At 35.4% G+C, this 27,778-nt stretch overlaps 2 protein-coding genes across 11 annotated transcripts in view; one reads left to right on the top strand and one right to left on the bottom strand.

Moving 5' to 3' along the window:
- Positions 1 to 18,586, bottom strand: part of LOC126825387 (ubiquitin carboxyl-terminal hydrolase 44) — a 163,163-nt gene extending 144,577 nt beyond the window's left edge. For 3 of the 7 annotated variants that reach the window (XM_050555016.1, XM_050555019.1, XM_050555017.2), the window contains exons 1-3: positions 18,509 to 18,586; positions 10,985 to 11,116; positions 338 to 415 (exon numbers count right to left, since the gene is read on the bottom strand). In XM_050555016.1, the coding sequence (XP_050410973.1) occupies positions 338 to 415; positions 10,985 to 11,092 (186 nt within the window). In that variant the 5' untranslated portion in view covers positions 11,093 to 11,116; positions 18,509 to 18,586. Of the gene's footprint in view, positions 1 to 337; positions 416 to 10,984; positions 11,117 to 18,508 lie in introns of those variants that run through there. The other 4 variants (XM_050555012.2, XM_050555013.1, XM_050555014.2 and 1 more) reach the window with 2 other exon arrangements.
- Positions 18,587 to 18,632: 46 nt separating this feature from the next.
- Positions 18,633 to 27,778, top strand: part of LOC126825412 (inactive phospholipase C-like protein 2) — a 369,332-nt gene continuing 360,186 nt past the window's right edge. For 3 of the 4 annotated variants that reach the window (XM_056102008.1, XM_056102007.1, XM_056102009.1), the window contains exon 1: positions 18,746 to 19,022. In XM_056102008.1, the coding sequence (XP_055957983.1) occupies positions 18,770 to 19,022 (253 nt within the window). In that variant the 5' untranslated portion in view covers positions 18,746 to 18,769. Of the gene's footprint in view, positions 19,023 to 27,778 lie in introns of all 4 variants that reach the window. The other variant, XM_050555035.2, reaches the window with a different exon arrangement.

Below are 27,778 nucleotides of genomic sequence, written 5' to 3'. Positions count from 1 at the left end.
TCAAGGTATTGATGTAATGAAACTACACCAAGTTTCATCACTCTCACTTAATTAGAACTAAAGTTATCGTGTCCCAAAGCATCAACCAATCAAATTGCTTATCTCTGCTTACCCTAAGCAGAAAATGCTTATCTTCGAACTCCATGAAGGCACTGACCTAATAAACACCTGCACCAAGTTTGAACATTCTAGGTCAATTAGAAAGAGAGTTATTGTGTCCCAAAAAGTGTCACGGATGGACGGACGGACGGACAGACAGACAGACGAACCCATTTTAATAGTCCCCTGCGTTTATTGCATAATATACATAATATTGTTTTACAATACTGGTACTTACCTTTTTATCATCGAAATGATTCAGAGCATGTTCATTGTTTAAACGACCACATGCTACATTACTGCAACTCAAACATGCCTGAAATTTTTTTTTTTTAAATTATTGGAGCTTATCCATTAAGGTTATAATTCATACAATATTTAGACAATTATCAATGATTAAGAGAAGGTTTCCCATGAAAAAGCACAGGTGAGATAAACTGTCTACACACTATAACATTAAAGGAGCTAAATCGCAAATATTTGGGACCCAGAAATTGACACAAATGGGTTGCAACACTTAATAATTTAATATGAATGTATATAAACTGATTTACATTCAATCTTTTCCCTTTTTTACTCTAATTTGAAATCAGTTATGTTCAGTGAAATACGCGATTCATGTACCATTGGATATCAGAAGTCCATCTTTTCCCGGTAAGATAACATCAATGTTGATTTAAATTGACAAATAATTTATGTTTTCAATGTCGAAGACCGTGGATGATATTGAGTTAAAGACTTAGCTACTTTAAGTTTACAAATTCAAACCAACAGAATAACGCTATTAACAACATGTCTAGTCCGATTCGGTTTGTTACATAATTCCCATCCATCGGCTTTTCGGGTAGAAATTGTGGAATAAGCATTATTTTGTAGGTTTTGATGTTTAATGATAAAAAGATAGGTTGCCAGGCAATGAAACATACGTCCACAGTAGCAGCTCAATTGTCCGGGCAGTCAACAAGAGTTGTCGCATGTTTTTACTTTTTTCGGTAATGGAACATTTATAATACACTAAAATCTGATTAAAGATACATCATGGGAAATTCGATAACGATTTGGCAGTTCGCACTATAATAACAGATAAAAACTAGATAATGTAAAGGCAATTTGCTGAAAATTTCATTCAAATTGATCCACTAAGAACTGAGAACTAAGCGGTTGAAATTTCCGGCTAGCCTTGATCACCATTACTTTAGAGCCACTTTCTGTAAGATTCAGGCAAAAATCAAGACTTTCTTTAGTGACAACCTTCAAATTCTCTAATTTTTCAACATATTGTACCATTTAGTACTACAATCACAATTCTAAAAAAAAGAAATCATTATTTTTGTCAGTTGCCGAGATATGAGATTTTGAAAATTGACCCAAATTTTCAAAAACAGCTTTTGGAGAACTTTAACTGAAAAATTACAACAAAGTACATGGTTACCCATAGGTTATTTGGGTGGTTCTTGTTAGCTGCTATGAGTAGAGATGAAAAATAGTGAAAAACCTGTTGGATACCTTTGGCTTACCAAAGTGTCGTGGCTCAAAAGTGCGCGAAAATGAATTTTCGAGCTTTTTTCAATGGTCATTTTCTCCAAAAGCCTTGGGTATCCCATAATTTTCTTTTGTGATATTGCAAGACTACCTACATATTGTCTCTAAAATACAAAAACATTCATAGGACAATAAAGGCTTTTGGATATATTTCAATTCAAAAATAATTTTTGTGTCCATTTTAACACTCTTTGTAGCCCCATAATGGCTGATGCCCCACGTTTATAAAAAAAAACAAAACACTAAAATTAAACCTAAAACATAAAAATGTTATTTTTAAAGGAGAAACCTATGGGATATTGACCTGCTCCTTTAAAAAACTAATCTTTTGTAACATGTTTTTACCCCCAAAAATTTACTTTGACCTTGAACTTGACCCTGTGGCCCACGTGACCTTGAGATGACCTTTTATTAAAAATTTAGCCCTACACAATATCAAAAATTGAAGGTATAATTTTAATTATTTGTCTGTAAAATCAAGGACATTTCAATAGGAGAAACTTACTTGAATATTGACCTACTTAGTTAATAATTAATATTTTATTATACCATGGATTTTTTAACTTTAAAAATAGCAGTGGACGCTTATAAGGCTAGTCTCCGGATCCACTTAGTTGATTTCATATTTATACTTTGCTTTTTATTTCTTGCAATGTCTGTGGGTTTGTCTAGAGGATTTCTGTTTGTGTGTGGCATGGTCCTCCTACATTTACTATAAGGTAAAATGGGGTGACTTTGACTTTGACATGCTTGTTGTTTTAATGTCAATTTGAAAAATTAGTCCGCACCAATTAGTAGTCATATTATGATTGTATGGCATGATGACCCATTACCTATGGAAGAATAATGTTGCTAATATCATTTCAATGTTACCAATATTATTTCAATGTTACCAGTGCAAAATGCAAATGTCAGCAGTTCAAAATACCTATTTTTATAGTTTTACAATTTGCAATTTCTATTGCTCCACAATACCAATGTCACAGTGTTGAAATTCAGAATACACTTTTCAATAATACAAAATACAGTATAATAGTTATTTTGCACATTACACTTCTCGATTCTGCATTTTGCATTATAGACGAATGCCTTTTTACTGAATCTCATTCGCACATGGAAAAAAGTCGGACTAGGACGGAAAATAATAATTTACGCGATCAATCTACAAGGTCAAGGTACATAAATGGGGGCCGAGATCAAGCAGGCATACAATAAGTCACCCATACTCCTCGCAGTGTTTTGTTTGATTAGAGCTAATCCCAATTAACACTGCTGTAATGGAGGCAAATTTCTGTTCCAAATAATGACTTGTCAATAGTCAGATTAACAATATCATTATTATTATTATTATTATCATCATTTATATAGCGCACGCTTTCACAAAATGTGTTCAGATGCTCTGTACAATAAATATTACATAAAAAAATATAAAAAATAAAACATACGTTTAAAAATCTATAATAATTGTATAAAATTAAAACAGTAAAAATAAATCTATAAATCAAAAGCTTGTTTGAATAAAAGTGTTTTCAATTGCGATTTAAAACTCGATAAAGAGGTAGAACTTCTGAGAGTAAGTGGGAGCTTATTCCACAGTTTAGGGGCCTGCACTGTAAACGATCGTTCACCGTAAGTTTTCAGTCTAGCTGTTTTACAGACAAGTGAATAATGGTCACTTGAGGACCTCAATGTACGAGTAGGGGAATATGTATCTAAAAGCGACGATAAATACAACGGTGCCATATGATTTAAACATTTAAAAGTTAAAAGAATGACCTTATATTGAATTCTAAAAACAATGGGTAACCAGTGAAGTTGAATTAAAATAGGGGTGATATGATCATTATATTTACATCTGGTAATGAGTCGAGCTGCAGCGTTCTGAACCTTTTGCAATTTATCAGTGAGACGAGATGGTAAACCAATAAGTAACGAATTACATTGATCTAATCGTGATGTGACAAGCGCCTGAACAACAGTTTTGATGGACTCAACTGGCAAATTTTTACTGATTTTACTTATATTCCTCAGTTGAAAATAACAAGATCTGCAAATATTGCTAATTTGTTTCTCCATGGATAGTTCACTGTCAAAGATAACACCAATGTTACAGACTGAAGATGTTGGGATTATTTCATGCTCACCAACTAAGAGTGAAAACACCTTTATCAAACTTAGATACTAAATTGTTTGATCCAAAAAGAATATATTCAGTCTTTTCGTGGTTCAGTTTAAGGAAATTGATTCCCATCCATACACAAATTTCACTAATACACTCTTCAATTTGATATTTTGATGTATTGAAATCTCCAGGCAGAGAGGGTTTAAACGACAGGTACAACTGAGTGTCATCTGCGTAAAGTTGGAACTGCAGACCATGTTTCTCAATAATTTTGGACAATGGGGTGGTGTATATGCTAAACAAAATTGGGCCTAAAACTGAGCCCTGCGGTACACAGAAGCTCAGATCTTTTTTGTCAGATTGTTGTGTATAATGACAGATTGGGAACGATTTGTTAAATAAGATTTAAGTAGTTCGAGAGCTAAACCAGTTACACCAAATTCACCAGCAAGTCGCGAGAACAGCACCTTGTGGTCAACTGTGTCAAATGCTGCAGAAAGATCTAAAAGCAGCAAAAACACACAGCTTTGATTATCAATGGACAAGAGAATGTCATTTTGTACTTTTAACAGTGCAGTTTCTGTGCTATGATATTGACGGTAGGCGCTTTGATAGGTGCTGAGAAGACTAAATTCAGATATATAACCAATCAATTGTTTTGCGATGCATTTCTCTAGAACTTTCGACACAAAACTTAGGTTGGATACCGGCCTATAGTTCTTGACTTGGTTTGGATCAAGCGAGGGTTTCTTAATGAGAGGGATTACATTGGCATGTTTATAGATATCTGGGAATGTTCCGGTTCTAAACGAAGAGTTTATGATGTCACAAATAGTCGGGAGTAATACCGGAAGCTGATCTTTCAGTATCTGTGTTGGCAATGGGTCCAAGGCACATGATTTTGTTGCCATAGATTTGATGACACGAGAGATTTCGTCCTGAGACAATATTTCAAATCTGTCCAGAGCACTCGAAATGTTTTTCTCATGGTCATGAATGGAATTTTTATCAGTGAAATTATTCCTAATATTAAGAATTTTACTTTCAAAATATTCTGAGAATCGAGTTGGCAAGTACAAATTATTTACGGAGGGTAATATTTTGACACCATGGTTGTGGTCAAGAAGAGAATTAACAACCATATAAAGTTCTTTAGAATTATTACTAGTTTCTATCTTGTCTTTATAATATGAAGCTTTTGAGTTTTCAATAAGACGCGTAACACTAACTTTTGCCGCGTGATAAATTTCCCTATGAACTACTAAACCTGTCTGTCGCCATTTTCTCTCCGCCCTATTACGCCCCCGTTTTGCCTCACGTATCTCTTCATTAAACCACACATTCCCTGGTCTGACCTTGATAGTTTTAGTCTGAATTGGAACAACCTGATCTAACACATACTGGATACATTCATTGAAATGAACAGCTTTTTGATGAACATTTTGTATCGATGCGGTTTCTGATATCCGAGAAAAATCCAATGACGATCTGAATTCGTCAGAATTCATTGATTTAAATTTACGATAAGTTATCTGTCTAGTAGAGATAGTAGCTCGTTTAATATTGAGGTTCATTGTAAGTGCGAAATGATCAGATAGAAGTTTATTCGTAACCTCCACATTGTGAACTGATAACCCGTCTTCTCTAGTAAGGATGAGGTCCAAAATATGGCCACGAACATGGGTAGCAGTATTGACATGCTGTAACAAGGAATGGGATTTGATAACATCTTCAAACTGAACAGCCAATGAGTCGTCCTTCTTGTCCAGATGTATATTAAAATCACCGGTAATCAAAAGTTCAAGATTTGAGGTTGATAATTTGTTTAACAGGTCTGAAAAATCTTCAATAAATTGTGGACTGGTATTGCGATTCGGAGGACGATAAATAACAATTATTGAAACTTTAGAATTCAGGATACACTCAAGATATTCGAAAGACGAGTAAGAAAATTGTTTATGTCTCTGCACTTTGAGGGCGGTTTTAAAAATCAGTGCTACACCACCACCTCTTCCTGTTAATCTGGGTTTATGAAGTATTGAATAACCCTTAGGTATCAGGGAAGATAGCACAGGGCCTTCGCTATCACCACTGAGCCATGTTTCGGTTACTGCGAATAGATCAAACTCATTTTCACAAATAAATTTGTTCAATTCAATTGATTTATTCCGCACAGAACGAGCGTTTAGCAAACAAAGTTTTAGACCACATTCTTTACGTGAAGGTTCTTGCAACGCCTTCGGACAGTTTATTTGAATAAGGTTGCTTAAATTAGGTTTACCGGGAACAGCTCGGTCGTTTCCATATGGGGGAAAAGTTATCACACTAATACGATGCTTTCTATTTTTTCCCGAGGAACACCCTCTCCTTGTTTTCTGAAAATTCGTTATGTTACTTGTAAGAGTTTTAAGATAGTCTATATGTGTCTTTTTAAGTGGGTTAAAGTCTCGCAAGGACAGCAGTTGGTCTCTTGAGTAAGTTTGACAACAGTTTTGGCGCTCATTCCTCGCCATAAATAAAATGTTGATTTGGCAGCAATTGTTCCCCATAAAAGTCAGAGAGAGTTGTCAGTAGTGAAACTTGTAAACACACTGCTAAATTTAGTAACGACCTAAACTCAGTCAGTGATTTCATGCTTGACTTGCCATTGCTGATCAGTTGAAATAATATAAAATTGTCAAATTCTTCAAAGTTAAAATACAACGTTACCACAAAACTGCATCATAAGATTCTCTGCTACATGAGAAACACACTGGTACCACTTTTATAAACAGGCAATATGATTTAATAGCTTAACTTTGTAGACACACAAAACTGAGAGCAGCCATAAGGGCATCATCACATCATTACGCTATAAACAGAGCTCGAAATTGGACCAAATATGTTTACATAACGTTACAACATGACTCAAGAATTTATTATGCTCAATTAACCAGTGCATCACAGAATACTGCAGAAAAACTAATTGCGTGACAAACGAGGCTATAACCATGGATACAATGTAAACAATACTGTTTGAAGACGAACAATATTTTCACCATTTTTAATACCTTAAATCACTGTCCAAAGTTTTAAGATTAAACGACGGGTTGTACTTGGGATAGATTTGATTGAACAGGAAGAACAGACACACTCAAGTATCAGAAGCCAATCCAGCAATGGGCAAAGAGGGATTTCTTGGGTCATTGCTTCAGGGATATGTAAGTCACCGTACAATATAAGTCGACTTGTCAAGCAATATGGGCGAGTCAAGCTAGCATTTGCTGAATGACCATGACTTCAATGAAATCATGCTCCCAGTATAGCTAATCCGCCCCTTCTATAAGCCCTGTATTTTTACTTCATACCACCTACCCAAACCCTTCATTTCAACTTTAATAATCTTTTTTTCAGGGTACATGTTTGTAAATATAAATGCGCCAGAAAATTATTTACATACATGCTTTTTAGTGAAAAGGAACACAATATATTTACCCCGCAGGTATTTTACCCTGTCATTTAATAAGAGTTTTGTACCACCCGGCTTTGACTTTGAGCATTTATTTTTCCCCTTGTCAGTGATGCCGGACGGAGGGTCTGACAAGTCTTACTGTTCTGCTCCAATGGGCTAATGAAGACGGCCATACGCCATACAGTGTGTTATGAGAGAAATTTTGCCTGGACACCAGAGCTATAGCCTACTCTTATATTGAATTCCAACAGAACTTTTATGTGCACACCAAAGTGTACACAGGACCTCCGTTTTTTATCCCATCCGAATGACTAGACAGCTGCCCTTATTACATGGCAAGTCAGCTTATTGTATGGTGACTTATTGTATGCCAGTCTGATCTCGGCCTCCATCTACTGACCTTGACCTTAAATTATTAATTTCCGTCTTAGTCCAGACTTTTTTCTGTATTCAAATGATATTTGTCAATAATGCAAAATGCAGAACGGAGAAGTGTAATGTGCAAAATAACAATTATACCGTATTTTGTATTATTGAATTTTAACACCATGACATTGCAATCTGTAAAACAAAAATAAGCATTTTGCAGCGGTTACATTGAAATAATATTGGCAAAGTTCTTCTTCCATAGGTAATGTATCATCATGCCATACAAACATAATATGACTACTTGGCGCTGACAATTTTCCAAATTGACATCAAAATAACAAGCATGTCAAAGTCAAAGTCCCCCCACACAAACAGAAACCCACAGACATTGCAAGAAATAAATAGCAAAAATATAAATATGAAATCAACTGAGTGGATCTGGAGACTAGCCTTATAAGCGTCCACTGCTATTTTTAAAGTTAAAAAAAACATGGTATAATAAAATATTAATTATTAACTAAGTAGGTCAATATTCAAGTAAGTTTCTCCTATTGAAATGAGGGGATCACGGTGGGTAAGGCACTGGCTCGCTAGCCTGGAGGTTGGGTGTACGATCCCTGCATTGGCCGACAAAGTTCATCCAGATTTTTCCGGCGTTGTCTCCCCTTGTCAGTGATGCAGGACGGAGGGATGACAGGGACAGCTGTCTAGTCGTTCGGATGGGACAAAAAACTGAGGTCCTGTGCACACATTAGTGTGAACGTAAAAGATCCCTTGGCAGTTTGAGTTTGATATAAGAGTAGGCCGTAGCGTCGCTGCCCGAGCAAAATGTCCCTCATAGCACACTGTATGGCGTATGCTCGTCTTCACTAGCCCAGTTTAGGAGCAAAACAGTAGGACGTTAAACCCAATTCACTTCATTTCATTTCCGATTGAAATGTCCTTGATTTTACAGACAAATAATTCAAATTTTGCCTTCAATTTTTGATATTGTGTAGGGCTAAATTTTTAATAAAAGGTCATCTCAAGGTCACGTGGGCCACAGGGTCAAGTTCAAGGTCAAAGTAAAGTTTTTTTTTGTAAAAACATGTTACAAAAGATTAGTTTTTTTTAAAGGAGTAGGTCAGTATCCCATAGGTTTCTCCTTAAAAAATAACATTTTTATGTTTTAGGTTTAATTTTAGTTTTTTTTTTTTTTTTATAAACATGGGGCATCAGCCATTATGGGGCTACAAATAGGTTTCTCCTTAAAAAATAATATTTTTATGTTTAAGGTTTAATTTAAGTGTTGTTTTTTTTTTTGTAAAGGCGGGGCATCAGCCATTATGGGGCTACAAAGAGTGTTAAAATGGACACAAAAATTATTTTTGAATTGAAATATATCCAAAAGCCTTTACTGTCCCATGAATGTTTTTGCATTTTAGAGACATTATGTAGGTAGTCTTGCAATATCACAAAAGGAAATTATGGGATACCAAAGGCTTTTGGAGAAAATGACCATTGAAAAAAGCTCGAAAATTCATTTTCGCGCACTTTTGAGCCATGACACTTTGGTAAGCCAAAAGTATCCCACAGGTTTTTCACTATTTTTCATCTCTACTCATAGCAGATAACAAGAACCACCCAAATAACCTACGGGTAACCATGTACTTTGTTGTAATTTTTCAGTTAAAATTCTCCAAAAGCTGTTTTTGAAAATTTGGGTCAATTTCCAAGCTCCCATATCTCAACAACCGACAAAAATTAACGATTTTTTTTTTAGAATTGTGATTGTAGTACTAAATGGTACATTATGTTGAAAAATTAGAGAATTTGAAGGTGGTCACTTAAGGGCCTTGCCTGATTCTTACAGAAAGTGGCTCTTAAAAAAGAAGAGGAAAATGATATTTTTGCCAATTTCTCAGCTGGCAATAGTGAATTATAGATTTAATAGGATTATTCTTTAACAAGGTAGGACTGTTTATGGATACCATCTATTTTCAGGCTTTATTTTAATAAATTTTAAAAATATAATTTAAAAATTTGCAATTTCCGCTTTAAGGTCTTGGGGCGAACAAGTATATTGATTTTCAATGAATTTTGATAACTTGAAAAGCTAAATCCATGACATTAAATGTTTCGAATACTAAACATTAGCATGGAGCAGAACTTTAAAAAAAAAAATTCTAATGATTTTCTGATAATTACTTAATGAGTTGTTACTCTTAAACATACATTATGCAAGAGCTAAATCTGTCTATTACAGGTCTTTCTTTAGGCCTGAAATGTTATCTAAATTATTAATTAGACATAATTAACCTATCCAGACCATAATCAACTCTAGATGGCATCGCTAGCCTGTGATCTTTCGTGGATTGTGAGCCGATTTACTGCATAACTTTGCTTCACGATTTAACGATTAAATGGATAATTGGAACTATGCTGTTTATCGTACTGACTTTTAACACTGTGTATACATTTAAAGTCAATCAGATATTAACTTTGACCTCTTGAGCGTCCACAAGAATTTTCAAAGTGATCAAGGGCCATAACTCTGGCAAAAATTATCAGAAATCGCTGAAAATCAATAGGCTTCTTCGTCTCATAACCTTAAACACTGTGTATCAATTTAAAGCCAATCGGATATTAACTTTAGCCTCTAGAGTGTCCACAAGATTTTTCAAAGTGATCAAGGGCCATAACTCTGGCAGTAATTATCGGATGTCACTGAATATCAATATCAATATCTTTGTCTCATGACCTTAAACACTGTGTATAAATTTATAGTCATTCGGATATTAACTTTGACCTCTAGAGCGTCCACAAGATTTTTTGAAGTGATTAAGGGCCATACATGTGTAACTCTGGCAGTAATTATCGAAAATCGTTGAAAATCAATGGGCTTCTTCGTTTCATGACCTTAAACACTGTGTATAACTATAAATTTTAAGTCAATCGGATATTAACTTTGACCTCTAGAGCCTCCACAAAATTTTTTGAAGTGATCAAGGGCCATAACTCTGGCAGTAATTATCGAAAATCGCTGAAAATCAATAGGCTTCTTCGTCTCATGACCTTAAACACTGTGTATAAATGTAAAGTCAATCGGATATTAACTTTGACCTCTAGAGCATCCACAAGATTTTTTGAAGTGATCAAGGGGCGTAACTCTGGCAGTAATTATCGAAAATCACTGAAAATCAATAGGCTTCTTCGTCTCATGACCTTAAACACTGTGTATAAATTTAAAGTCAATCAGATATTAACTTTAGCCTATAGAGCATCCACAAGCAATTGTGGACGCCGGACGGGGCGACAACAATAAACGACCACATTTCAATGTGGGCGTATAAAAACCAGGAAAATTGAGTTACAAGATTTTTTACGCCCAACGACGATATATACTTTCATAATAATATTACCCAGACACTCTCTGTAGTACCACAAATAAAACAAAGCCATTTTTCAGGATTTAGAATAGTAGTGTTAGTTCCTAAATGCAGTTTATTTAAATGACTACAAACTTCCATTCTTGAGCCATTATTTCATTCTGTCTGAAAAGTAAACAAACTATATTACTGATTATTATAAAATTCATTAATTGTAACATTATGATATAACTTTCATTATAACGGGTAAGCTTACTCAAAATTTATCGTTTGTGAAAAGCAACAACCACACTGTGTATGGTTACAATACTGCATAGCCATAAGTAGGTAGATCAAATACAAATAATAACTTTTGAAAAAAAGAGCTAAAAATAATTTGTACTTTAATTTGGTAGTATTAAATTTTAAGTCTTAGGCCCAAGTATAAACTAACTTCATATTACTTAGTGTAGTATTATCATGTTAAAAATTTATCGACTGGTTTTGTAAGCATGTAGCCGATCAGATATGTGCTCGGTTGGTTACGCCTGATATTGTCACTCAGTTTTTGCACGTGCATCTTGCCTGCATCGTGTGATTTTCTTGTCTATATTTATATTGTTACATGGTGTCAGAAAATGTAACCCATTTGTCGCAGTGAATAAAACCACATCAATAAGAAGTGAGGTTAGTTTATTCACAATAATGGACTATTTGAATTTGAAACAACCATCAGAATTAGATTTCAATGACAGTAATAGATCAGAGCGATGGCGCAGGTTGAAGCAAACGATTCAGTTATATCTCAACTTGGCGATGTCCGATGGTTCTGAAAAAGACCAGTGCAACGCTTTTCTTTACATGATTGGTCAAGATGGAAGAGAAATCTACGAAACTTTTAAGTCTCAACCAGACGAAAAAGACAAACTGCAACCCTTAATTGAGAAATTTGATGGTTATTGTAATCCAAAACAAAATGTAACGGTTGAAAGACACAAGTTCAATATTCGTGTGCAAGGTAAAAACAAACCAATTGATCAATTTGTGACTGACCTGAAGTTAATTGCAAAAAACTGTAAATTTGAAAATTTGACTGAACAATTAATAAGGGACAGAATTATTTGTGGAACCAATAATGAAAAAATTAAAGAGAGGTTGCTACGAGAGGATCATGAAGAACTGACTTTGGCCAAGGCTTTATCGATTTGTCGTGCGGATGAACCTTCAAAAGCACAGATGAAAGACATAAATGAAGATGTTGCTAATATTAGTGTTCATGGTGTGAGACAGAAAGAAACAGGTTTTAGTGCGAATCGGAAGAGTCGTTCCTTTAGCAAAAATTCTACCAGAAAAAAGTATCGTGACACTTCAACATACATTGTATGGCGATAAGAAATATGATTTACCCAGAAGGAAATCGTATCAGGTTTACACATTTGATTGTTTTAAGTGTGGAACGCGTCATGAATGGAGAAATTGTCCGGCGTATGGTATAACCTGTAGAAGATGTAAAGGTCTGCATCATGATGAAAAATATTGTCGTTCAAAAACTGTCCATCAAATTAAGAATAATGAAAGTGACTCTGATTTTCTGTTTATCGGCTCTGTAGAGAAAAGTGACGATTTGTTCAAGACAGGTGAATGTTTTGTTACAGTCACAATTGAAGACATGCCAGTCAAGCTTAAAGTGGATACAGGGTCTCAGGCCAACATACTTCCTGTTGATATTTTCAAGAAAATAGACAATGGAAATATTTTTAAACAACCATCGACGTCCACTTTAACCAGTTACACAGGGAATCCACTATCTGTGAAGTTTAAATGCCACTTAAAAGTAGAAAATAAAAACCTTGAGTTTTATGTAACAGAAACTAACCAATCTCCACTCCTGGGGTTTAGGGCGTCTCAAGAACTGGGTTTAATTAAAGTGGTTATGAATGTTGACAATAATATTGAATTAGACATTAAAATTAAAGCTAATGTTGTTAAACAGTACCCTACAGTTTTCAATGGTTTAGGTTGTTTAAAGAGACCATATCATATTAAAATTGACCCGTTTGTAATTCCAGTGATAAACCCTGACAGGAAAGTCTCAGTCGCGCTTCGTGAAAAACTGCAAGCAACTCTGAGTTATATGAAAAATAAGGGTGTCATCAAAAAAGTTGATGTGCCAACCGACTGGGTTAGCTCACTTGTTGTTGTTGAAAAACTGAATGGTCAACTTCGCGTATGCCTCGACCCAAGACATTTAAACGTAGCAATCAAAAGAGAGCATTTTGATTTACCAACTATTGAAGACATTACTACGCGTATGTCCAAGGCTAAGTGGATTGCTAAACTAGATACTAATAGTGGATACTGGCAGATCGCCTTAGATACAACAAGTCAACTTCTTACTACTTTTAATTCGCCATTCGGGAGATACTGTTTCTGTAGAATGCCATTTGGCATCAAATCCGCGCAAGAAGTATTTCAAAAAAGAATAGCTGAACATTTCTTTGATTTACCCGGTGTAGAAACTGACATTGACGATATTTTGATTTGGGCAGAATCCCGACTTGAACTTGAAAAACGTCTAAAGTTGGTTTTGAATCGGTGTAAGCAAATTAACTTGACTTTAAATATTGATAAATGTGTCTTCTTTGCACGTGAGGTTAGTTATATAGGTCATAAATTAATAGCTGATGGCATAAAGCCAGATCCGCGCAAAATCAAAGCCATATCGGAAATGCCACCACCAATTGACAAGAAAGGTGTTGAAAGACTTTTAGGAACAGTAAATTATCTGGCCAAATTTGTACCCAAGTCTTCCATAACTCAGCCAATAAGGTCATTACTGCAGAAAGATGTGGAATTTATATGGTTACACGAACAAGAGAAATTTTTTGTTGAAATAAAAGAAATACTTACACGTGAACCAGGTCCAGTATTGAAGTATTTTGATGTTTCAAAACCAATCACCAAAAGTTGTGATGCTTCTAAATGTGGATTAGGTGCAGTCTTGCAGCAAGAGGGGCATCCTATTGCATACGCTTCCAGGTCCATGACAGATGCCTAGATGCGTTATGCACAGATAGAGAAAGAATTACTTTCAATTCTTTTTAGCCTAGAAAGATTCCACACATATACCTATGGCAAAGAAGTGGTAGTTGAAAATGACCATAGACCTTTACAGTTTATTTTGAAATAGTCGCTTTCAGCAGTGCCACCAAGGCTTCAGCGCATGTTGTTGAGACTGCAGAGGTATACTTTCACATTACAGTACAAACCAGGAAAGCAGCTGATAGTAGCAGATACGTTATCAAGAGCCGCATTACCAGAAAGCAGTAGTGAAGAAAATCTTGATAGTGAGATGAATTATTTTGTTCATAGTATCGTATTACATTTGCCGGTTACAGATGTCAAACTAGCCGAAATATGTGAAGCTACGAAGACTGAATTACATGATCTACAAAAGGTTATTGTTTCGGGTTTCCAGATAGTAAATGGCAATTACCTGCTAATATTAGTGAATACTGGCAGTACAGAGATGAACTTTCTGTATCAGACAAACTTATCTTGAAAGGCGAAACCATTGTTATTCCACCATCTCTTAGAAGAGAAATGTTGAAACGTGTTCATGTAGGACATTTAGGTATTGAAAAGTGTCGTAAACTGGCTCGCGATGTGATGTTTTGGCCCGGCATCAGTCAGAATATTTCTGACATGGTTTCAAAATGCGAAATTTGCTTAGAAAACAGATTATCCAACCAGAAAGAGCCAATGATTCCATCCAGGATACCATGTCGTCCATGGGAAGTAATCGCAACGGATCTTTTTCAATGGGACAATTCCGATTATCTCATCGCAGTCGACTACTATTCTCGATTTTATGAAATAGCTAAACTCAATAATACCAAGTCATCTAATGTCATTTTACATTTGAAATCAATTTTTGCCAGACACGGTATACCATCAGAAGTAAAAAGTGACAATGGTCCACAGTATTCATCTAATGAATTCAAACTGTTTGCTAATGAGTGGAATTTTGTTCACACAACAACAAGTCTGTATCACGCGCAGGCAAATGGTTTGGTTGAAAAGGCGGTACAGACTGTAAAGCGTTTATTAACTAAAAGCAAATCCGACGGAATAGATCCTTATTTAGGTATGATAGAATATTGTAATACACCAATTGATGGCATCGCTTCTCCGTCGCAACTGTTGATGAGTAGACGATTACGGTCACTTTTACCAACAACCTATTAACCAGTTAATTCCTGCTGTAGTAGATCCAATAAAGGCCCGGGAACATTTCAAAATCAAAAGTTCGCGTCAAAAGCATTATTTTGCTAAACACTCCAAATAAGCTTTGCCAGAACTTTTTGATAATGAAACTATCCGAATGCAGGATGGTAATAAGTGGAACCCTGCTTTCGTAGAAAATCGCGCAGATACGCCAAGATGGTATAACGTCATTACTCCAGATGGTTCTAGTTACAGGAGAAATCGTGTAAATGTAATAAAATCCGTTAAAACGCAAAATGATATTAATAATATTGATAATCTTAATCCGAATACACATTCTTTAAAACCGGCAATCAGTGATCCAGATGTAAACGGTCAGGTCAAGCCAACTAGCCCAACACCTGTACGATCAAGTGGTAGAAGAGTTCAACAACCAGTGAAATTCAAAGACTATGTTATGTGATCATAGGACTTAGATTATTGTTTACAGAGATTAACCAACAAATAGTAATCTGTTAACTATTACGTACAATAATAAACATCTATTGAACAAATAATAAAAAAAAAAAAAAAAAAAATGTTTGAGGTTGTAGTATTATCATGTTAAAAAAATTTATCGACTGGTTTTGTAAGCATGTAGCCGATCATGTTGTCACTCAGTTTTTGCACGTGCATCTTGCCTGTACTATGTCACTTGAATAAAAGGTAGCATGTCATTTCGGTCCTGCGTCAGTTTGGACTCAACACAAACGTCGTTTCGGACTCAGTTTGACGACCTTTCGGACTTACTTGCCGACTTTTCGGACTCGGACTGGTGATGTTTCGGACTCAATAAAAGCTGAAAAATTATATGTATGTATTTGTAATAACTGTTTATTCTTTCATTTTAGATGGGGCCGAAGACAGACCATTCACTATAATAAAGAATATAAACATTGTTAGTTATGTTTTATTTATCCCATACAGACCTTGAACTTGAAGTAAAACCAATATTACTTGATCGGCGAATACTGTATTTATTTTTTTTTTTTTTTTTTTAGCTTTATTTATTTACAAATATACATTTATACAAAATTATAATATGAACAATTAACAACATGCATGGACAAACATATAATACATTTTATATTTGTTTATATATTTTTATATGTAGCTATTTTGCTAATTTTTTTCCCAAAAGTTTATACAAATCAAACAGATATACAACTGTGCATTATCTATTGTCAGGTATATGATAATATAGTGAAACCAAGCCGAGATTATTTAATTGATTGGCGATTGTTGTATTTAATCTGAGTAAGTTTAGATTATTGACTATAATTGATCAATTGATCGGCGATTCTTAAAGCCGTTAAGAAACGATTGAGAAATAAAAACACCGCTGCCTTTCTTTTGTTGATTGAGTCAACGCCACGGGCCCGGTGTCATTTTATTTACTTAATTGTGACTATTGTGAGTTATTTTCAGAGGCAGAAAAGATAACCCCTCAACATTACCATGATGTCGGAGAGCTCGATGAGACGGCACCGGAGAAGCCGGTATCGGCATATAGAGGGCCGACTATTTCAACTATGGGATGGATATAACCACTAAGATATTAGTACGAGTAGGCTATTAAAAAAAAAAAAAAAAAAGCCATTTGTACGGCCCACCTGCCTAATAAAGAAAAGTGAAAAAATAATTAAAATAATTGGAAAACTGAAAAAATAAATGTATGTTTTATAAATAAAATAAATGTATGTTTTATAAAATAAATGAATACTCGACTGAAGCTATTATTTCATCAAATAAATATGCCTGTTGTTGTTATAAATCACTGATGCTATGTTAAATGTATGAATTTAAATGTATGTTTTATTATACAATAAATGAATACCCGACTGAGGCTATTATTTCATCAAATAAATATGCCCGTTTGGCATTGTTATAAATCGCTGTTATCGTTTTATGCTATATTAATAAATAAAATAGTTTATAAAGTAAATTGACGTCAGTGTTCTATAATTCTATGTTCTATACCCGAGTCCGAAACGTCACCTACCCGAGTCCGAAACATCATCTACCCAAGTCCGAAACGTCACCTACATGTACCCGAGGTCCGAAATGTTGAGGACATATTTTTTGGAGTCCGAAATGACGTAAGTCCGAAATGACGCGGGACCGAAATGACATGTAATCGAATAAAAGACACTGCCAAATATGCATCGTGTGATTTCCTTGTCTATATTTATATTGTTACACTTAGGTGGCACTGGACAGACATTCAAGAAGAAGTTGTCTAGAATATGTTACACAAAAGAAAACAAAAGAATATACAGCAGCTAGACTTCACTAACAATAGAAAAGTGTTGCATCACAATGCCACAACAATTTCTTTATATTTAAAGGCAGTGGACAGCATAAAATTCACCTAAAACAATTTTATACATAATCAGACTAAAATCGCACTATATAACTTTGATGACAATTTTTTTATATTATGATATTTGGACAGTAGCTAGATGACTTGGTCTGAATATTGGAAATGTGATGGGATGAAATGGATGAATGACACTTCACTGTTCAGTCAGGTTCGAATTTCCTTCACTTCTTCAAGGCCTGCTTAGTTGGGTTTCTTCACTGCCAGTTGATATCGTTTTTGATCTGAAGGGTCTGATCTGAAGGGTTACGTTGAAGCGACCAAATCTGGCTTTCATTCAACGGGGGAGGAGTGCGCTATTAGATTTCACTCGTAGCCACTAGTGTCTTGAAGCGCTTGATGGTATCTGCTTTCACAACACTATCGCTAAGTCTATTCCACTCTAATAGTAGTAATAGAGTTCTTGGGAAGAATGAATGTTTGTAATTGACACTTTTAGTTGGAATAATGTCGAAACACTTGCTATTGTTGTTAACTGAATTCAGTACAATGTTAGTATGTGTAAAGTCTTCAAATTTTTTAGCTCTGATAGAAAGTTTTACTCTCTCACTCTCTGAGATTTCAGGTAGTGCTCAATATTAATGGCCGGCACGTGCCCTTCCACCACCTTGTATAAGAAGGTCAATCTCTGGTGACGTCTTCTTTCTTGGAGAGTGGGTAGCTCAGATCCTTCAACATGGAAGATACACAGCCTTCTTCTCTTGATCATACTTCGGTATTACTTAATCGGTAGGTCTAGTCCTTCTTTATGAATCGGACAGCAGATCTCTGGACGCGTTCGAGCTTGTGAAATATAGGGCCTTTTGAGAAATTACATTCTCGACTGATCAGTCAATATAAAGTTTTTGACCATATTATGTCTGCAAGAACATTAACAAATAATTCATGCAGTAAAGGATTTTGTTTATCTTTTTATTATAATTCATAGTTACCTCCCCGAACGTCTTGGTTGCCATATTTAAATTATTTTATTACCCATGATTCCAAGTACATGGAACAGTTTATTGACATAATGTAGCGGTACATTTTATTTTATACTCTCAGTGAATGAAACAGAAGTCCATTAGAACTAATATTTCAGCAGATATATTTATGTAGCAAATAGAAGCTTCTTGCATGAAATTACATTTGACAGCTACTGAAAAAGGAAAGCCCCTATATATCTAAGTGGTATCGTCCAATAAGATTCCAAAATGGCGGACGATGTGCAGCAGGAGCCTGCTTGTGTTACGGAAAATGAAAAACCCGAGGATGTATTTGTAAATGGTGATTCTGGTGCTAAACCAGAGGATTTAGATATAGAATCGACAAATGAATTAACCGTTCCTAAACCATCGTTGCCACGGAGGAGTAGTTTAATGAATAAAGATGGACATTCCAAACGAACACCGCGTAAGAAAACGGTGTCTTTTAGCAGTATGCCAACTGAGCGCAAAATAGCAACCGGTAAGAGTGAATTATTTTTGTCTTCAATATTTGCTTTGTGCAAAGTCCAAGTTACAGATTTCCTAAGGCATGGTTAAAGCATTAGACACATAATGATATACTGTTGCAGTAATACAGAGTCTGCAACTGACGACTTGTCAGGCTCAGAAGAGTCGAAAGCCAGAAAGTAAAGGTTGGCAGTTTTTGTCGTAGTTTGTTAGTACAGGCAATAAGCACTAGCCCAGTATTAATTTTAGGTAGGTTTTTATTGTGACTGTCAGTGACACCTCTGACAATTACTGCAGTTCATTCAGTCTGATATTATATATTGATAACCAGGCCCAACAAATTATATTTTTATAATATTTGTCACGGTGACTGTGGTTCTCCCCAAAACACTCCAGCCCAAGTCGGGATGGTCCATATGTACTGCCTGTCATCCAATTGTCAAATATGTAACACATTACAGCCTTTATAGGGTCTGTGGCGGATTTCTCCTCTAATTTATCGAAAGTAGGTAGTACTTTTCTAAAACAAAAACCTACAGTTCCTCCCAAATTTTTTGGACCGAAATCGCCGCGACGTGGTGAAAAAAACCTCTCAGAATTCTCTTAGATTTCACGGTGAAATTTCACTTGATTCCGCAGCGATTTTTCTCTAAGATTCACTAGGAATTCACTGTGTTTCTCTAGGAATTCGCCGTGTTTCGATAAGAATACATCGTGTTTTGCCGTGCTTCCCACAAGGAATTCGCGAGCCTACCTTAAGCTAGGGTCGAACTAATATTGTCTATAATAAATTAAAGGAGTTGTAATATAGTAATGCTCCCGGGAAATGTGTACATGTATAATGTACAGGCAGGTTTGAATAACAAATGAGTAAGGTAATCTCGGGAAGACATTTACGGGCATTCTGTATCGGTTAGGATTTTTTCTCCAACGCACTTTATACATGTATACATAACGCCGGCCAAAATGTATGCTAACTATGAACAACTTACAATTTTTAAACATATCAATTCATCTTCGTTTATAACTTAGATGTAAATCCGTCAATTTGGGGCTGCTATCAAATCCAAACTTGAAATTATATACGATGAGCTTTTACACATTACTTCATTACTCGCAGCTTCGGTTAATCTAAATCAATCATCCATACAGCACGTACAGTAAATCACTCCGCGGGTCGCTTAACGGTATGTTACGTGGTCAGAAACGCGCCAAAGATTGTGACTACATGTATATTCTTACGCTGTTTTATTCGGCGAATAATATCCGCTGTGACAATATACATCTACTTTATGTCACCCAATTCATTTCGGTGGGAGCAGATATTGAATAAAGCCATTTCACACACACACATACGTGTACATTACATGCGCCTCATATATTTATACAATATCCACGATAGAGTGTGTTAATTCTCGTCTTCACCCTGTTATAATTTACTTATTTTGAGTACACTTTCTAAATGATTCCATTCTTTTGTACGTCCAACTTGTCGATTTCCTACTGCATATACATGTACCCTGCAGTCCATGCGAAATGATATTTTTTTTACTGGACATTTGGGCAGGTATTATTCCAACTATTGCTGGACCGAATGAGATTTTACTGGTCCAAAAAAGTTCATACCAAAAATATGCATAAAATAAGTAATAATGGCCTAAAACTCGAAAAACAACAAACAGTATTTTTATTCTATTGTTACTTAATATTATCTATGATACACGTAAATCATTATTATTTTCTATCAACAATAGCTTGGACTTATAATTAAATTTTTATCGCGCCAATATTTACAATCGTTTTACTGTTGTATAAATAGACCGCGTAAAGAAAATATAATCCCTTAGATGACAATCGAGTCTACCAGAAGCCAATGTTATTAATACAATAAAAGGACTTTCGTTTTAGTCTGGATTAACCTAGCCTACTACTTACTAGACTAGCTCGATATACGGTACTATGTACTCGAGATAAGATTTTGTTTACATTTTAAACAATAGTGAAATTAACACAATAAATTAAACGAGAATTCAACAGTCCGTGCACGAAGTGCCGTCAGTCAGTGCCAATACGGCGATGATTTAATATTTGTAAGTTGAGTGTCCGTTAACCCGTCCACAAGCAAACCCGTCCACGGTTAAGGTAATACCGGTACTTGACTTGTATATTATTTAATTGATTAGAATAGATCACTTTTTTTACTCATTGGTTGTTTATATTGTTTTATTTACCTAATAATCAACTAGCTTGGCTCGCCATCCCGACAGCGATTAGTTCGAGTTCAAATTCTTTATTCCTTTAAGCCAAAGACTCATCAGGTATAACATATAGTACAAACAAATAAATAAATACAATATGTACAAAAACAATATAGTTCACCGATGTTTTTGTAATAAAAAACAATAGTATTGTTTGTTGATTAGCGTTATGATTTTAGACAAAATGGTAAATTCACCAATGTTTTTGTAATAAAGTAGACCCGTATTGTTTGTTAATTGACTTTATCCCATGATTTAAAAAATTGGCGATGGTTAATATTGGCTCAAAAATAATTCCTTAAACTGCGCCAGAGCACCTTTTAGATTAATTGAATTTGCATAAAAACAACAAATAGTAGCTACCTGCGATTTTATTCTTTGATCTTGATACACGGGACATTTCTGTTATTCAAACAAACTGCACGAGAATGACAACATACAAGTTGACAGTTACCATTGGTTTGGGGTTCATGAAGAATAGGCTCTTCTATCGAGCCTACAGTTATTCTTTTCTAAAATAAAATGAGTGCCTTGGATTTTTGTGTGGATTTGATAGCGGTTATACTTTACTAATATTCTCTGACATCGGAGACTTGTGTCGCGTTCATTTCATTTTTGCGGTAAGTACGAGCTTCTTATGTCTGATTTGAAAGCGCTTTCGACTCCCGTTGCAAGTTCTATTTGTCACTTTTGTGACTTTCGCAGTGTACCCCCTCCCACCCATATTATTTTAATACGTCATAATACATTATTATCATATACCGGTGACAGTCAAGATTTGCTAAATACTTTTCGCCAAGTAACACAACGTAAGAATATATAGTCCCCGTGTCGAACCCATCATCTCATGTTTTCGCGCGTTTCTGACCACGTGACGTACGGTTAACCGCATTGCGGAGTGATTTACATGTATGGCACTGTGATTTATGAATGGTTGATTTAGATTAACTGAAGCTGCGAGTAATGAAGTTATGTGTAAAATCTCATCGAATATAATTTAAAGTTTTGATTTGATAGCAGCCAATAAGATGAAATGATACGTTTAAAAAATTGTAAGTTATTCATTGTTTGCATACACGTACATTGTGGCACCACGTTATACATGTACAGTGTGTTAGAAATACGACCGTAGCTGCCTCGCCAACGGTTAACATATCTTGTATTCAACTTAAATAAATTACATTTTTCGTCAACATGCTTACATCGGGATCATATAGGCACTCAAGCGATTCACCGTGTTTCACCGCGAAACACCATAATTCACCGCGAAACACCCTATTTCGCGATGATTTGGCTAGCTGCCGTTTCGCTAGCGATTCTCCACCGTGAAATAGAGTGTTTTTCTGCGGTGTTCGGCGATTATATTCCCAAACTCCAGCACTGTAGTGTATACACAGCGTCCTTTTGGTTGTAGTCAGTCTACAATAAAATAGAAACACAAAAATGATTGTAAATAATATCAGATAATTGTATCGTGAATTATTTCAAATACTCTTAAAATAACATACATGAAGTCTGTTTTTATATTCCCACATTTTCATGTGGACGTATATTGTCGTTGCCCCTGTCCGGACGGATGTCCGTCCACAATTGTTTGTGAACAGTCTACAGGTCACAATTTTTATCCAATTTCAATGAAACTTGAAATATAGGTTTATCACCCTAAGATCTTGGTTCCTTTTGATATTGGCATGTATCGGACTGTAACTTCATGGATTATGGCCCCTGATTGTAAGAAAAATCACGTTTTTAGCTTGTGAACAATTTAGAGGTCACAATTTTTATCCGATTTGGTTTAAACTTGAAATGTATGCTTATAACCCAAAGATCTCGGTTCCTTTCGATATTCGCACATATCGAAACGTAACTCCCTGAATTATTGCCCCTGATTGTATGAAAAATCGCGTTTTTAGCTAGTGGACGCTATAGAGGTCATAATTTTTATCCGATTTAAAAAAACGTATTATTATATCACCATTACACCCTAAGGACGACAGAGTTCGAATTTCGTGAAAATCGGCCAAAAACTGACAGACAAAATGGCCGCTCTTCATTCTCAAATAGTGTAAAAATATGGTAATCAAGGTTGTGGACCCTTTAGAGGTCACAATTGTTATCCGATTTTGTTGAAACTTGAAATGTAAGTTTATAACCCAAAGATCTCGGTTCCTTTCGATATTAGCACATGTCGGACCGTAACTTCCTGAATGATGGCCCCTGATTGTACGAAAAATCGCTTCCTTTTCAGCTTTTTCTCTATCCATCTCTCGAAAATGTGGGCGTATCCTGCCTGGCAGCCGCTGGTCTTGGATCTTTCTTCAAACTGCCTGACCCCACTGGAAAGCACAGCCCTGTATGAGTACTACTAGTACTACTAATCAGTTTAGTTACTTGATGTTTTGTTAATTGATTTTCTTTGAAGTGCTTCATGATGAAATAATAAAACAAACAGGACTACCAATCTGTTAAAACAACAAAGTACTAAAACATTAATACAAACATTGTTCAAACACAACCATCAATTTATTAAAACACAATATCAATTTAATTAAAACAACAAAAGATCTGTATATCAATTTTATTAAAGGAGCTAAGTCGCTAATATTTGGGACCTAGAAATTGACACAAATGGGTCGCAACGCATACAATAATGTAATATGATTATGAATGTACCGGGTATATAAATTGATTTACATTCAATCGTTTCTGTTTTTACTGTAATTTCTAATCAGTTAGGTTCGGCGAAATACGGCAGTATTCTCAATCGAATTTCAATCTCTAGCGACTGTTTATTCCAGCCTACACCGATAGGATATAGCGTCATCGTTTGACATGACTTGTGGAATATGCCTAGTCTCAGTTTTTCGAGTCCCTTATTACAAATTGCGCTGAAACGTATTATGGTACACGATTCGTATACCAATTGTAAAATGTTTGAATGGTATTGAGTTGGAGACTTAACTACTTTAAGATAACACATTTTCATAACAAAATCAGATTGGTCTGAGTGGTCTTTGAAGAAAGCAATTGTATTAAAACACATATAACTAGAACTGCGATGCTGTAATGACGGGTTTCACCGGTGCCATGTTACCCTTGAACTTACATTTGTATGTCACTTCCGGTGCCACATTACCCTTCTACTTATGTCACATCCGATACCAATGAAACCGTTAAACAAGTGATCCTGAAAAAATTTGTTGCTGACATTCTAATGGGAAAGATGCCAGAAGCCATTTTTGGACATCTGTTATCTATATGATCGTATTGATCCAATCTACAATGTATATATCATATGTCCATTGGATTCAAATATCATAATGTTAAACCAGGGGTTGAAATGTTTGTAAAATTTTACTTGTCTCAGATGACAAGTAGAAATTTTTTTTACTTGTCACTTGGTCATTTCAAGTTGTCACCACTAATTTTCGTTTTTAATAAAAAAAAAAATTTAATAATAAATAAACTTATTGTATTTCAATTTCATTTGTAAGAGATGCTTACAATCAGACTCCGCGTTCACTTTAGCACATTTTGGCGGAAGTAATGAAACAAATGAAGACCGTTTTCTCACTCGAGAATCTTCGCTATTCCGACTCGTTCGTTGTCCGCACGTTTCCGACCCATGGTGATAATATAATTTGAAATAATACGGTATCCAATCAGGCATGCGTGTAGGTCCCTATATTTTACATTCCAAAATCAAATGAACCACGGCAAACAGAATTCAACAATCAAAATATTTCATTTTCTTTGGAAAGAATTTTCTAATATATTTTATTTTATTTTTAAGACAAAACAAAACATCAAATGATAGGCTTTATACAGGGCCGGCGGAAGCAATTCTTGATTGGGGGGCTAACATCCTAGGTCCTTTGGCGAGGGTCAAGGGGCCGCCTAGGTTGCGGAAGCTCTTGGGGGTCTAGATCTTCGGAGACGCTTTCTAAGCCATTTCTGGCTAATAAAATTAATCAGTAATGAAGTGAAATTTTATTTCATTTTTAACTCCCTTACCATAAAAACACAATCTATGGTGGTTTAATCCTGTTATGCTGAACTTGACAAATTATAGATATATATGCATAATGAATGATGAAACTTACAATGTATGTTTATTACCGAAAGATCTCGGTTCCTTTCGATATTGGCGTATATAGGACCGTCACTTCCTGGATTATGGCCCCTGATTTTAAGAACCGTGGACCCAGTAGAAGTAACAGTTTTTATTTGATTGTAAAAAAAACATTCAATTATAGCAGGTCAAATTTTTTTATCCGAAATTGACGAGACTTGAAATATAGGTCTATCTCCCAAAGATCTTGGTTTCTTTCGAAATTGGCATGTATTGGACCGTAATGTCATGGATTATGACCTGATTCTACGAAAAATGACATTTTTAGCTTATGGACACTCTAGAGGTCACTATTTTCAGCCAATTTTGATGAAACTTCAGGTTACAATTTTTATTCAATTTAAAAGGCATTCGAATATATCACCGTTACACCATAATTACGGTTGAGTTCACATTTCCTGAAAATGTAACGAGATGTAAACAAGGCTAGCGCAAACCCTAACCAAAGATCTAGCCCTTACCCTAACCCACAATCCTCTGCAACAATCACTTGCCCTAACCCTGTTTACATGTCGTGACCTTGACGAAATCTGCCAGTAGCTTTAACATTAGGATCTGATTCTGATCGTAATACCCAGGTTGTAGACCATCCAGCGGTTGGAATTTTTTATCCAATTTTGATGAAATTTAAAATGTATATTTATATCCCAAAGATCTGGGTTTCTTCGATATTGGCTCGTATTGGACCGTAACTTTCTGGATTCTGATCCCCTGATTGTAGGAAATATCATGTTTTTAGCTTACAGGCCCTCTAGAGGTCATAATTTGTATCTTATTTTCAAAACTGTTAAAATATATCACCGTTACACAATAATTATTTCCGCAAAATCGGACCGAAACTTCCCCGTCAAATAGCCACTCCTCTTTTCAAAAATAGTATAATAAAATCATGTAATACCCAGGTTGTGGACTATCTAGAGGTCACAATTTTATCCGATTTAGATGAAACTTAAAAAAAGTATCACTAGTTCATGGGTGGGTTCCATTTGCTTGCGCATCTGCCCCTGCCTTTTACACAAAATGTTAAATATGAATGAAGTTTGTGTACCTTTCACTATGAACTTCAACTGTGTGTTAAGGATCAAAAGTTCTTGGATCAGTTCAACTTTGGTAGCATCAGACCTTACATTCTAGAGCTATAACCCCTGCTTTTCACGCAAAATCTGAAATATGTACAGATTTTGTAGGCACCCCAGGTGGGGGGGGGGGGTAGGCTACAATTGTTGTCCCATTCTGATGTACCTTAAATATGTTAAAGATCAAATGATCTTGAATGATAGGATAGCCCTTTTCATTTCACCTCTTCCCCGTCCATTTCTTACAAAATGTGGGCATATCTTGCATGGCAACCGCTTGTTTCAACTGGCCATAGCAGTGAATTATTTGATTGATAAGGGGCACAAGGAAAGAGTATAAATAAAACTCTATCCCATCGTTTTTCTAATTACCTAATATGTCATCTATACACTATACAACAGACATGAGATGGACTTGAAATAAAGATCGACCGTTCAGTTATCTAATCGCGACCCTCGCAACCGGGGGTCTCTTTACCCTGGGAAAAGTATAGAGCATAGCAGGGTTTTCTTCTTCTGAAAGTCTACGTTCTAGAAGTCTCACTTCTACTCACGTCTATGTTAAAGTAGCTAAGTCCGTAACTCAATCCAAAATCTTCGACTTTGAAAACACGAATCTTTTTGCAATTTAAATCAGCATTGGTGTTGTGATCTTACCTGGAAAAGATGGGGCTTCTGATATCCAATATTTAAGACAAAATAAACATTTTACCATTGGTACATGAATCGTGTACCATAATGCGTTTCAGTGCCATTTGTAACAAGGTGCTCAATGAATGAGTCTAGACATATTCCACAAGTCATGTCAAACTGTGATATCATGTTCTTATTTGGAGAGCATGTGTAATTAATAATATCGGTGTTGACTGGATTAACCAGACACTAGAAACTGACATGCGATTGAGACTTCTAGTGTATTTCGCCGAACATAACTGATGACAATTCACAGTGAAACAGTTTATATAAATTCATATTACATTATTGTATGTGTTGCGACCCATTTGTGCCAATTTCTAGGTCCAAAATATTACCGATTTAGCTCACATGGTTGTGATTGGCATTCAAATTTCAAGGTAATTAATGGTCAAGCAAGGACATACATGTATGTATACGATTACAATTTTAAGATTTTTTAACGCCATGTACCCCAAAACATTATCGGCAAAATTAAATTTTAATCACAACTTCCATTTTAATATGGTAAATCGCCAATTTGACGACCTACAGCTGAGCCATGATTGCCATGGAGTTATGTAATATTGACTGTGATTGGGTAATTAAAAAGGAATAGCCAATGGCATTA

This window comes from Patella vulgata, chromosome 6 (assembly GCF_932274485.2).
Source record: "Patella vulgata chromosome 6, xgPatVulg1.2, whole genome shotgun sequence".
NCBI lineage: Eukaryota > Metazoa > Mollusca > Gastropoda > Patellidae > Patella > Patella vulgata.
This window is presented reverse-complemented; position numbering and strand designations above follow the sequence as displayed.